Consider the following 11,926-nt stretch of genomic DNA (forward strand, 5'->3'; position numbering starts at 1 on the left):
TGATCGAAAAAGGTCCAGAGGGTAATTTTGGGACGACACGTGCTACCCGTTCCATAAATCTGTGTATGGCACGCCTAATTTTTTTCGCATGTTTAAAAGTATCTAAAGATAAGAGATAAAAAATGACTTCTTAAAAGAAAACTATGTGAAACGTATAAGAGGTTAGTAAAAAAAACCACGTGCCATATTCACCGCTGTGTGATTTCGCCCTTAGGCTCTTTCAACAACCGTCTAAGTTAGAGCATGATGAAATAGGTAAACGGATTATTTCGCACATTGCAATACGGAATATCTGGCACTCGAGTTCGCATGCCAGATTTTAGTGACGTCTGCGAGATCGCTTTGTGTGGAATAATCACCGAACCCATGAGATTATAGACCAAATTTAGTAATTCTGAATTGAAAAGTGTGGATTTACATAACAGAAAAACAAACTGGCTTGGCGCTGCCCAAGCGTAAGAATTTTAAAAATTTATTTCTCGATGCCCCGATGGAAAAGAATTTATTCCGAGTATTATCTGCAGTGTTGCTGGTCAGACTTGGATATTTGTGACTCATTTTTATTTAAAAGTTTTATTTTTTTCAAGTCGATCGTTTCTTATCAGAGTTTGCCAATTTTTCTGATTTCATTGTTTAAACGGTTCCACATCGACCCACTAATGTCACCACTATTTGAATATGATTTTAAAATTTATACATATGTACATGTACAATTTTAATAATAGGTGTCGTGCAGGGGCAACCCGAAATGGCATCATGGGAAAATATAAAAATTGTAATAGTTTTTATGTAATAGATATGCACTTGTGAATTATAAAATATGCTATGGAATTTATATGATTATTTTTTTATTATTTCAAAACAATGATAGCTATGAAATATAAGATGGTATGATTTTTCATTTGAGTTGGTTCTATTAGATCGAACTATGTACATACATACTTTCATATAACTTAATAAATTAAAGGTTTAATATCCCTGCGTGAAATGTAATCGAAGGACCGTCTCTCTTATCCTCAAAACCCATTGTAAAAGAATAATGAAATGTCTTGGGGACAGCTTAAAAAAAAAAGTTTCTTATCTAGGATTACTCAATTACAGCAGGTTTTATTTGAGACGGAAAAATGAGCCCCGAGTTAAAGATTATGTCAGCACTGCAACGTGAGTGATTTTTAAAAACATTATTAATAGGTATGCTTTGTTTGATTTTCCAGCCACCTGATGTCGGTGCGGAATTATCTGGAGGCTGTTACGGCTTCGCCACTAAGTACATGCACTGGCCGGAAGAGTTGATCGTCGGTGGAGGTGAACACAATCAGACTGGACATTTGAAGAAAGCCCGGGCTCTTCAAACCGTTGTGCAACTCATGACTGAGAAAGAAATGTTCGATTATTGGCTTGGTGATTACAGAGTTCACAATATTGAATGGACACCAAAAAAAGCAGCTGCTGTAATAGACGCTTGGCAACGGGAATTTTCAAAGGTTAGAATGATTCTACATATGTATTTTATTCTCACATCATATAAATAAATAAAGCATTAATTTATTTTGATTCTAAATTTTCATTTTTTTTGCAGGAAATTGAACGATTTGTTAAGACTGAAACGAAATATGAATCTTATGATTTTCTTGCATTTTCAACATCGACATTAAACGATATCCTTGGCAAATTTACAACTTTATCAATTCCAAAAATAGCCGTAGGATATGTCTGCATTGTAAGCGAACTGACCTTTTTTATATATGCTATTTTATCATACTATATCTATTCCATTCTAAATGTCTTTAATTTGTTTTTAGCTTCTGTATGTTGCTGCATCATTAGTGCAGTGGCAAGATTCAGTTAAATCTCAAGCTGGAGTTGGTATTGCTGGAGTGGTATTATTATCAGTAACTGTTGCTGCCGGTCTTGGCTTTTGTGCTTTATTAGGTATATATAGGAATCAAATTTAATTATTATAATAGTTATTATTTGAAATCTAATTTTTGTAATGATTTTTTACAGGAATACCATTTAATGCATCTACTATGCAGATAATTCCATTCCTTGCACTCGGTCTTGGTGTGGATGACATGTTCTTACTTACTCACGCCTATGCCAAAACATCTTCAGATGACAGAAATAACGACCGATGTGAAGAAAGAACTCAAGCCGTTTTGAGAACTACTGGTCTCAGCGTATTGCAGGCATCTTTGAGCAACGTCTGTGCATTTTTTGCCGCTGCTCTCATTCCTATTCCGGCACTGCGTGTATTTTCATTACAGGTGAGATATGAGATTTTATTTATTTTGAGAATGCACGGTGTGAGTTTTTAAATTTATTTTTACTAACAAGTGCGATTTTTTAAATTTAATATATTATAGAAAATAAAGCATGTAACCTTATATTATATATATTTAATATATAACTAACAACTATTTTATATACATATATATTTTCATGCTAACATTTAAACTGGAAATATATTTTTTTCTAGTAAGTATTATAACTTATATCGTTTTATATTTTTAATCGGGAAGTTTTTTGAATTTGGCATTTTAATTTATTGTTTTATTTATTTATAGGCGGCAATCTTGTTACTATTCAATTTGGCGTCGATGCTGCTAGTATACCCTGCAATGATATCGATAGACATGCACAGAAGGAAAGCACAAAGATCAGACGTGTTGTGTTGTATTTTACCTAAAGGACCGAACCCGCAATCGTGCTGCAAACAGATAAACAACGATCGAGACGGAAAGCCGAAGAAGATGCAAACAGTTACTAGAGCACTTCCACCTGATAGATCGCATACAGTCACTGTTGTAGATAAGGTAAGAATACATATATATATATATATTTGCCTTTGATTTCATCATCACCATAGTTTACAGCCATTCGCCATCCACTGCTGGATGAAGGCCTCCTCAACATGCTTTCATTTGTCTCTGTTATGGGCAACTTTTATCTATCCCATCTCACACATTTTACTGATTTCATCCACCCATCTCCCTTGCGGTCTTCCTTGCACCCTTTTACATTCTCTCGAGTACCATTCGATCACTTCTTTCTTCCATCTATCGTCCGTTCTTCAAACTACGTGATTCGCCCATTGCCATTTCAATATCTTTACCTTCATGATTACATCAACTACCTTTTTCATATAAATCCACATTCCGTTTCTATCTCTCCTGGTTATGCCAAGCATGTAGCATTCAATGCCCAAGTATCGCACTGGCAAGACACAGATCAAAGATCTTTTTCTTCAGGCATTTTAGATATGAAAATGGCATTAATTCCCCCAAAATGGCACTCCATCCTAATTTCACACATTTTCTATTTCCTCTTATTTGTTTTAATTTATGTATTTAACTTTTATTTTTTTTTATTTTTTTAGGAAAAATGGAGTGATACTACAAAGCAACCTTTGGATCCTGAAGGAAGCGATTTCAATAACGTAGACTCCATGTGTTTCAGTCTTAGTCTTTCTAAATTTGCTCATGACCATTATGCGCCATTCATTCTGAAACCTTCCATTAAGGTATGTTTATTTTCTTTCTATTCCCTTTTTATTTTTGTTTCAATATTGGTTTAAAATATATATCTTTATTTTTTTATTTGTAGGTGATATCAATGTTGACTCTAATCTCCGTATTGATCGTAAGTTTAATGGGTGTTGCAAAAGTCACCGATGGACTTGAACTTACCGATATTGTGCCACAAAACACCAACGAGTACAACTTTTTATCCCTTCAAGGGAAATATTTCGGATTTTATAGTATGTACGCTATAACGAAAGGAAACTTTGAATATCCTACTAATCAAAAGTTGTTGCATGAGTATCACGAAGCTTTTGTTCGAATACCGAACATTGTGAAGAACGATAATGGTGGTTTGCCCGAATTTTGGCTATCGCTTTTCAGAGATTGGTTGATTGAGCTGCAGAAGTCTTTTGATAGAGATTTCGCAAGCGGAAGAATAACCCAAGAAAAGTGGTATGCAAATGCCAGTGAAGAAGCGATATTGGCTTACAAACTCTTGGTGCAAACGGGTCACGTCGATAATCCCACAGACAAGACTCTCATCACCCGCATCAAACTTGTCGACTCTGAAGGAATTATAAATCCAAAGGCTTTTTACAACTATCTTTCAGCTTGGGCCAGCAATGATGCCGTGGCATATGGTTCATCGCAGGCAAATTTAAAACCCACACCTAAGCAGTGGTTTAGTTCTAGACAAGATTTCGATTTGAAAATACCAAAGTCTCTTCCGTTGACGTATACACAATTGCCGTTTTACTTACGAGGGCTGACGAACACTGAAATTATAAAATCTCTAATAAGTTCAGTGCGGGATATATGCACAAAGTTTGAAGGAAATGGACTTGCAAACTTTCCATCTGGAATTCCATTCATTTTTTGGGAACAGTACATACATTTAAGGCCATTGTTGACTTTGGCGTTAGCGTGTGCACTGGGAGCTGTACTTATCGTCGTTGGAATATTGCTGTTGAATATTTGGGCTGCTATACTAGTCATACTGGCGCTGGCTGCGATGGTTCTTCAACTTCTTGGAGCTATGGCATTACTGAACATAAAACTGTCAGCAATACCAGCTGTATTGATCATCGCTGCAGTGGGAATTGGAGTACATTTTACCGTCCATATATGTCTCGTAAGTATTCAATTGCATGTAAACTAATTTAATATTTTCCATTTGCACTATTCTTGAATTTTTTTGTGACTTATTCCAGAGCTTTGTCACATCGATTGGCGGACGTGATAGAAGAATCCGACTAGCTTTGGAGCACATGTTTGCTCCTGTTGTACACGGTGCTCTTACTACCTTGCTTGCTGTAATAATGTTAATCACTTCAGACTTCAACTTCATCGTCCGCTATTTCTTCAGCATACTTTTGACTCTCATTGCCATTGGTCTTGTGAATGGACTACTCTTCTTTCCCGTGTTGCTATCATTAGTGGGACCAGCTGCTGAGGTAAATATCAAACAATTCAGTTCAATCAATAACTTATTTTATCAGTTATTGGAATTAAATTTCATATTCTACATTTTCAGGTAATTCCATTGGATAATCCCGATCGAATATCAACACCATCGCCGGAGTCTTCTCCAGTGCGTGTGAGACGCACTGTTGCGTCTTCCGCACCTCATCATCGTATACGACCTCCATCTCTCACCACAATAACAGAAGAGCCACCGTCGTGTCATTCATCACATTCCCATCATTCATCAATGCAATCCATTGTCGTGCAACCAGAAGTGGTTGTCGAAACTACAACGTACAATACAGATGCAACTTCCGGCTCTGGAAGATCAACCCCTACCGTGTCTTCGGTTGGCGGCATCACAACTAAAGTCACTGCAACAGCAAATATTAAAGTGGAAGTTCACACGCCATTGTCGAACGGAGATAGATGTCACTCGAGAAGAAGTCATTATAGATGTCATTCAAGGGATGCATATCATGACCGAGACAAGGAGCGCGATAGGGACTATCACGACAGAGATAGAGACAGTTACTACGATCGAGACGGCCGAGAGAGGGATAAAGATAGAGAAAGGTCTCGAGACCGCGATCGAGACGGTTATAGAGACAGGAGAGATAGAGAGAAAGATAGAGACAAGGAAAGGCATAGAGATGTTAGAGATTCTTACAGAGAAGGAAGAGACTCTGGTCATGAAAGTGACACTTCAAGACATTAAATTTTCCTTGTATTGTACAGACACTTAGGTTGTGAAGTAATTCTTGAACTAAATGACTATTTAATACTCAATATATTTTAAGAAAATTTAAAGTGAGTGATTATATATTATATTTATTTGGGCGACAGTGACGAGTAAACTATTTTTTTTTTTTTTTAGATATTGTTATAATATAACAATATAGATTCATTAATAATTTGATGTTAATCGGTAGTTTGACTTAATTTTTACAAAAAAATAATAAAATAATATTTTAAGGAAGAACTGAACATCATTTTGTGTATAGAAATATTTTTTCATTGTAAATTGCATTAATAGTCATTATAACTGTTTAGTAAGATAATAATTATAATTGCCAATGGCTACGCCTGATTTGTGGATATTATTTATTGCATTTATTTTAAGGTAAATATTTTAATTGTAAATGATCATTTAAGATTAATTTTCCTGTACGAAGATTGATTTTAAGTCGACAGTGCAGCATATCTATTTTTACATACGAAACGAAACAGTAAATACACTCAAACAGTACATACACTCACACATGCACACTCATTTACACATACATATGTAAACATGAACATTCAAGATATTATATTTAATTTTTATGATTTCTTTTAACATTTCCCTAAAATCCCTGCCAAATTGAGAATTATTTTATAATATTTTTAGTTTTTTAACAGCCGACTGTATTATTTTTAGTGTAATATATATATGAAACGGTAGACATATACACTACCACCATACTTATCATTTTGAGATTATAGCATAGTGACATTTTTGTTTTGTTTAATTCAAAATTTACTCTATTCTATTCGGATGCGAATACCTAGTGACAGTACAAATTGGCACTTATTTATCTTTATTCTTATTGTTTAGGTTTAGAATTTTTGTGTATGTCATATATTGTAATTATTTACTTTTATTTATTGTGACGTCAAGATATTTATATTAAAAGAGAGTTGTAATTACATATTTTACAATCTTAAGTATTCTATGGAAAAATCATCTTAAATTTGGAGTGTAATATATTAGCGCGTTACTGACTTACTGATCAGTATTTTACCTAATCATTTAAAGTAAGACGAAATAGTTTCGTATCAAGATGAATACAAACCCATGTTATTAATGTAAATTTTTGCTATTTGTATATTTCATGGAATATTTCAAATAATAAAAGTTACAAATGGAAATTTCAGAATTTGTACAAATGTTTATAATGCAAATATGTATGTTGAGCATTTTCATCAGACTGCCTTTTAGAATATCAAATGTTCTTGTTCCTATTATGTGTATATGCAACATTAAATTAAAATTTTATTTTGCTATTATTCCGTATTATTTTATATTAAAACATTTCTTTTTTTTGCTTTAACTGTAGTTAAATATATTATTTTGAAAATTAACCCCGCATTCAATATTGTTAGACTGATGATATATCGGGTTTATCATTTTATTGCAAAGTACAAGTTCGGCTAATTTTTGATACTAGTGTACACAACATAAATATATTTAGAGTATATTTGTTTTCAACTTATAAACTTGTGCATTTTAAATATGAACAAGATTGTATTTAAGATTCTTTTAATTTTTAAATGTGAATTATACGCATCGAACACCTCCAGATTACATGAATTATTTAATATTCCATATATGAAAATAAACATAAAGAAAGCCAAAAAGTATTTTGGCTTGCAATGATTGTAAATTGTAAAATGTATGCAAGTTGGATCTGAATGTGTGAGTTTGTCTTTTTATGTATCTAATTTGATATTATACATTGCACGTGGAAGTACATTAATTTATCACTATATCGTCACCTTATTAATTAATTCACGAAGTAAGGACTATCAAAATAAACAAATTGCTTGCAATTTTCATGACATTTTTTTATATAAGTTGGTTACCACATGTATTTTATAATATTGGGTATTTAAATTTATATATATGTATTTCAAGTCAAAATTCACAATATTGTCATTAATTTTGTATACAAAATTTGATGGGGAATCTTTCAATAATTCAATTTCATTTTCTGCCCAAGTTTGATAGTCACGTTTTTCATACTTAATTTTTGCTAAGACTGACTTCCAGTGATTGAATTTATGTAATATTATTCCGGTTTGTACTTACCGTGTTGTGTAAATCATCCGAGTCAAATACCTCTGAAATATATATTATATTAGTAGTAAGCTATGCCAATTTAAGTATTGTAATTTAATGTTAAATATAATACGAAAGAAATGATTAATAAAATATATCCATAAATTATGGAACTATACATGAGTTATTTTTTTTATTTCTCTTTTTACTATTTAAGTATTCGACTACAAATGATCAGGTCTATCAATGTTTCATTTTATCTTGCAAAATATTATAATGTAAAGATGAAAGCCAGAATGAAAAAAACATTTATCTCGTTCTACGACAAAAGCTCTATAAACTTATGGCCCAACGACTGTACATCTATGGCAGAAGATCCAGCCGACAAAAGATCTTACCATCTAAAATTTTAAATTTTAATTATAGGATGACAATTTTTGGTTAGGTGATCACGAAAAAACCTTCACGGACATATGGTCTGACGATTATGTGTAAATCCACGACAAAAGATCCAGCCGACTTGATCCACACGCCATTATATGGAAATTATGTATGTAGATCAACGACATAACGACACAAACAAACAAAATTTCATAATTATTTTTATATAAGAGAGCGCTCAAGAACTCGGTAAATCGTGGAATGGCGGATATTTGCATATTGTTCTTTCGCAGATTAATAAATATACACAGTTAAGCATATCAATCAAACCCGAAGTACTAAGTATGTAATTCAAAATATGAACGTCATAATTATATGTACAAAAAACATGCCAAAATATTTATAATAAAAGTTTATGATTTCGAAATTCAATAGAATGTTTTATCCATTCATTATCAACAGAATATTTTTTTATTAACAGTATAGGTCTGTTACCGAGAGTTGGCGCGTTCGCGCACTCACAAAAGCGCACGAAAGGAACAGAGCGTCTTTTTATTATTGAATGCAGTGTGACAGCATGCTATACACCTATTCACCGACACAACACAAGCGCATTTGTTCGCGCCAACTCTCTGTAACAGACCTATACCAGGTTTATAGGTTTTCAGGGTTGCCAGTTGCACTGGCGGATTCACGGTGGTGGCCCGAGGTCAATGAGTACATAATATTATATGTACATAATAATTGAAATTCGCATTCGGAGTTTACGCGTTTGTAGAAACCGATTCGATTATTTTATTACATACATATGTGTTTAGTGCCAACCCTTGAATCTCTTGAATATATCACAAACTAACGAAAAATATTGATTTTTTCAATTTCATTAATATCACAGGATACTTTTAGATGTCAATGTGAAGAAACCAAAGTTAATTTCGAATCATAGCCTTAACCCGTCCATCGCCGTAAGCACACCGGTGTGCGCGCCTTCGTATTTTAATGGCTATGGCTCGAAATTAATTTTGGTTTCTTCACAGTGACATCTATAAATATCCTATGATACTACTGAAATTGAAAAAAGTAAATATTTTTTGTTAGTTTGTGATATATTCAAGAGGTAAAGAGTCAAAGGTTGACAGTAAACACATATAATAAAATAATCGTATTGGTTTCTAAAAACGCTTGGCGATTAAGTGGTTAAATGCGAAGGAGCGCGCACCGGTGCGCTTATGGCGATTAAGTGTTTAAAAATTCAGTCTCCAGTTTTACTGGATATTCCACCGGGAATGTTATGAGTATTGCCCTTTATTATTTAAATCGGTTCGTTTATTATTCTGTAACATTCGTTTTCTGAATCGGAACGGGCTCACATCTTCGTATGGAGTTTAAGTTGACAACACGTCATTTGGCGTGACCAACGGCTGTGTTTGGGTTATCTTATGTGATTCAATTTGAAAACTTTAATAATAGTTATTAATATATATTTTAAAAACCTTTGCTGTGACTGAAATTAAACTATGTGATTGTTGGCAAAGTTCTAAATACACCTGTTAGAGTGTTAGCAATGTATTAGTTGAATGCTTTTATCAGCAATGGAATTAACTTGGAGAAATGATGCGAGTGGAGCTCGTTAAAGCGGAGTTAGGCATTAGAATTATTTTGACATGAACTGTGAAAATTTTTATTCTTATATAAAAATAAATTATTAGTCACCATAATAATAGGCATTTGAATTATTTTTAATTTCGATTCGGACCGCTACTGTAACTGTATAATTTTTTTGAATAAAATAGTGTGTGTATTCTTGGAACTTTTTTTGCCAAGTCTTCACGCGAGTACTAGTCTAATGTTGGTAACCTTTGAGATTTTACGATACGGGGGTATGAGGCTTTAGGGTTTTACGGGCCCAGACGCACATACTGTTAGGTGGCACGTGTTTTTAGATAGTTTTGCTCGTATAAAAAAAACGCTAGCACGCCCGATCTCTACTATCGAAATCCAAGCCAAAACTCACCCCCTGTATTGACATGGTTTTACAGTGATCGATAACGGTGACTCCCATATTTGAAAAAATGAAAGAGAAACTGGTCGAAATAATTAAATCGTACCAATTAACAATAACATGAGGATACACCACAGCTGGAGTCTACTTGATTCAGTTTTTCTTCGTTCTAATACGAATTTTTACAACGCTATTCAATGTTATTTGTTTTTTTGTTATATAAATATTGTAAATTTTATTCGTGGCCGTTATGTCGTTGAATCTAAAGGCGTGTGGAGTAATGGTCGGCTGGATCTTTTGCCATGTACATACAATATGTACATACAACTTTTGTTGTGACTAGGGATTGCAATACCGGTATACCGGTAAATCGATAAAAGTTCGCTATCGATGAGTACCGGTAAATTTTAAAATTTGCCGGTAATTACCGGAAACTAATTTAATGCAAATTAAGTACAAATACAGGCATATTATTACATAATTACACAACATTAAAAATCACACAACATTAATAAAAATCACACAAAATATTACACAACATTAAAAATCGATGCAAATGGCGTATTGTGGATTAGTTTGTGTGGAATTTTTTTTTATTTTCAGTATTAAATGTGACTATTTTAAATTGATAATTTCATTGGCAACACAGAACAACCAAATCGTAATAAATGTGATCAGACGGTTGTTTCAATTGCGATCGAAAATTTCAAATGGTCCAAACTTTAAATAAATAGATATGATTAGTTACAAATAAAAAATAAAATTTATTTTTTATTACGAATTTATTTGAATGCATTTATATGACCCTAGTGTTCTGCCCGTCGATTTCAACTGGTGGTTTCGCAAAGGAATCGATACAAGAATTAAAACAATGTTATATGTTAGATGAATTGGGATGGATGAGTATTAGAATTAGTCTAAATAATAGTACATTGTCTTTTGTTTATAAGTTAGATAGATCATAAGTTATTGCCTAAGTACTTTGATGATTATATAAGGAATGGAGATAAACATTAACCGTCCGAAATTATATGCGAACCAGACAGTATATGTCGGAGTATTTCATCAGGTAAAAGTCGAGTTAATTCAGGGCACGGCAATACTAGAGTAGTCGCAAAGAGCAGCCAATCACAGGAAGGAGCGGGTCGAGAATTACGACTTTTACCGCAACCACATACAGACCCATGACTGGAAGTTCTTACCACTAGCGTAAAACTCGTTTTTTGTCGATTTTGTTAAATTTTAAAACAGGAAATGAAACAAAACTTTTTATTATACACGCATAATATATTCATCAATAATATTTACAAAAAAAAACTGTAATTAACTTAATATTTAGTTGTCCCTCCCCTATTTGTTATAACAGACCGAATTGATCTCTATGCATGACTGTATTGTTTTTTTGATTTTTGAACTATTTTTCCATGTAACTATTATTTTTTTCTTTTAAATTATCTAACGTAGTATTAGGGCTGTTATAAAAATAATTTTTAATACCCCCAACAATTTTCAATCGGATTTAATTAAATCCGGTGAATTACCTGGCCATAACAAAATTCGAATATTTTTGTGGTCAGGTAGTTGTTAATTATTTTGGCCGTGTGACATCTTGCATAAAAATGTAATTATGTGCATCCATCCCATCTGATTCAAAATAAGGCAAAAATAAGTTCAACAAAATTTTTTTGTATTGATCCTGGCCCAATGTACGGGTCCAGCCCCTTATGGGTCCAG

At 33.2% G+C, this 11,926-nt stretch overlaps 1 protein-coding gene across 1 annotated transcript in view; it reads left to right on the top strand.

The window, feature by feature from the left end:
* The window catches only part of ptc (protein patched), a 56,610-nt gene extending 48,625 nt beyond the window's left edge, over positions 1–7,985 (top strand). The window contains exons 5-13 of the mRNA XM_077439088.1: positions 1,215–1,484; positions 1,580–1,720; positions 1,803–1,932; positions 2,008–2,267; positions 2,568–2,816; positions 3,380–3,523; positions 3,607–4,656; positions 4,736–4,978; positions 5,059–7,985. Coding sequence (XP_077295214.1) covers positions 1,215–1,484; positions 1,580–1,720; positions 1,803–1,932; positions 2,008–2,267; positions 2,568–2,816; positions 3,380–3,523; positions 3,607–4,656; positions 4,736–4,978; positions 5,059–5,706 — 3,135 coding nt within the window. The 3' untranslated portion in view covers positions 5,707–7,985. The remainder of the gene's footprint in view (positions 1–1,214; positions 1,485–1,579; positions 1,721–1,802; positions 1,933–2,007; positions 2,268–2,567; positions 2,817–3,379; positions 3,524–3,606; positions 4,657–4,735; positions 4,979–5,058) is intronic.
* Positions 7,986–11,926: the final 3,941 nt, after the last annotated feature.

This window comes from Arctopsyche grandis, chromosome 10 (genome assembly GCF_051622035.1).
Source record: "Arctopsyche grandis isolate Sample6627 chromosome 10, ASM5162203v2, whole genome shotgun sequence".
NCBI classification, from domain to species: Eukaryota; Metazoa; Arthropoda; class Insecta; order Trichoptera; family Hydropsychidae; genus Arctopsyche; species Arctopsyche grandis.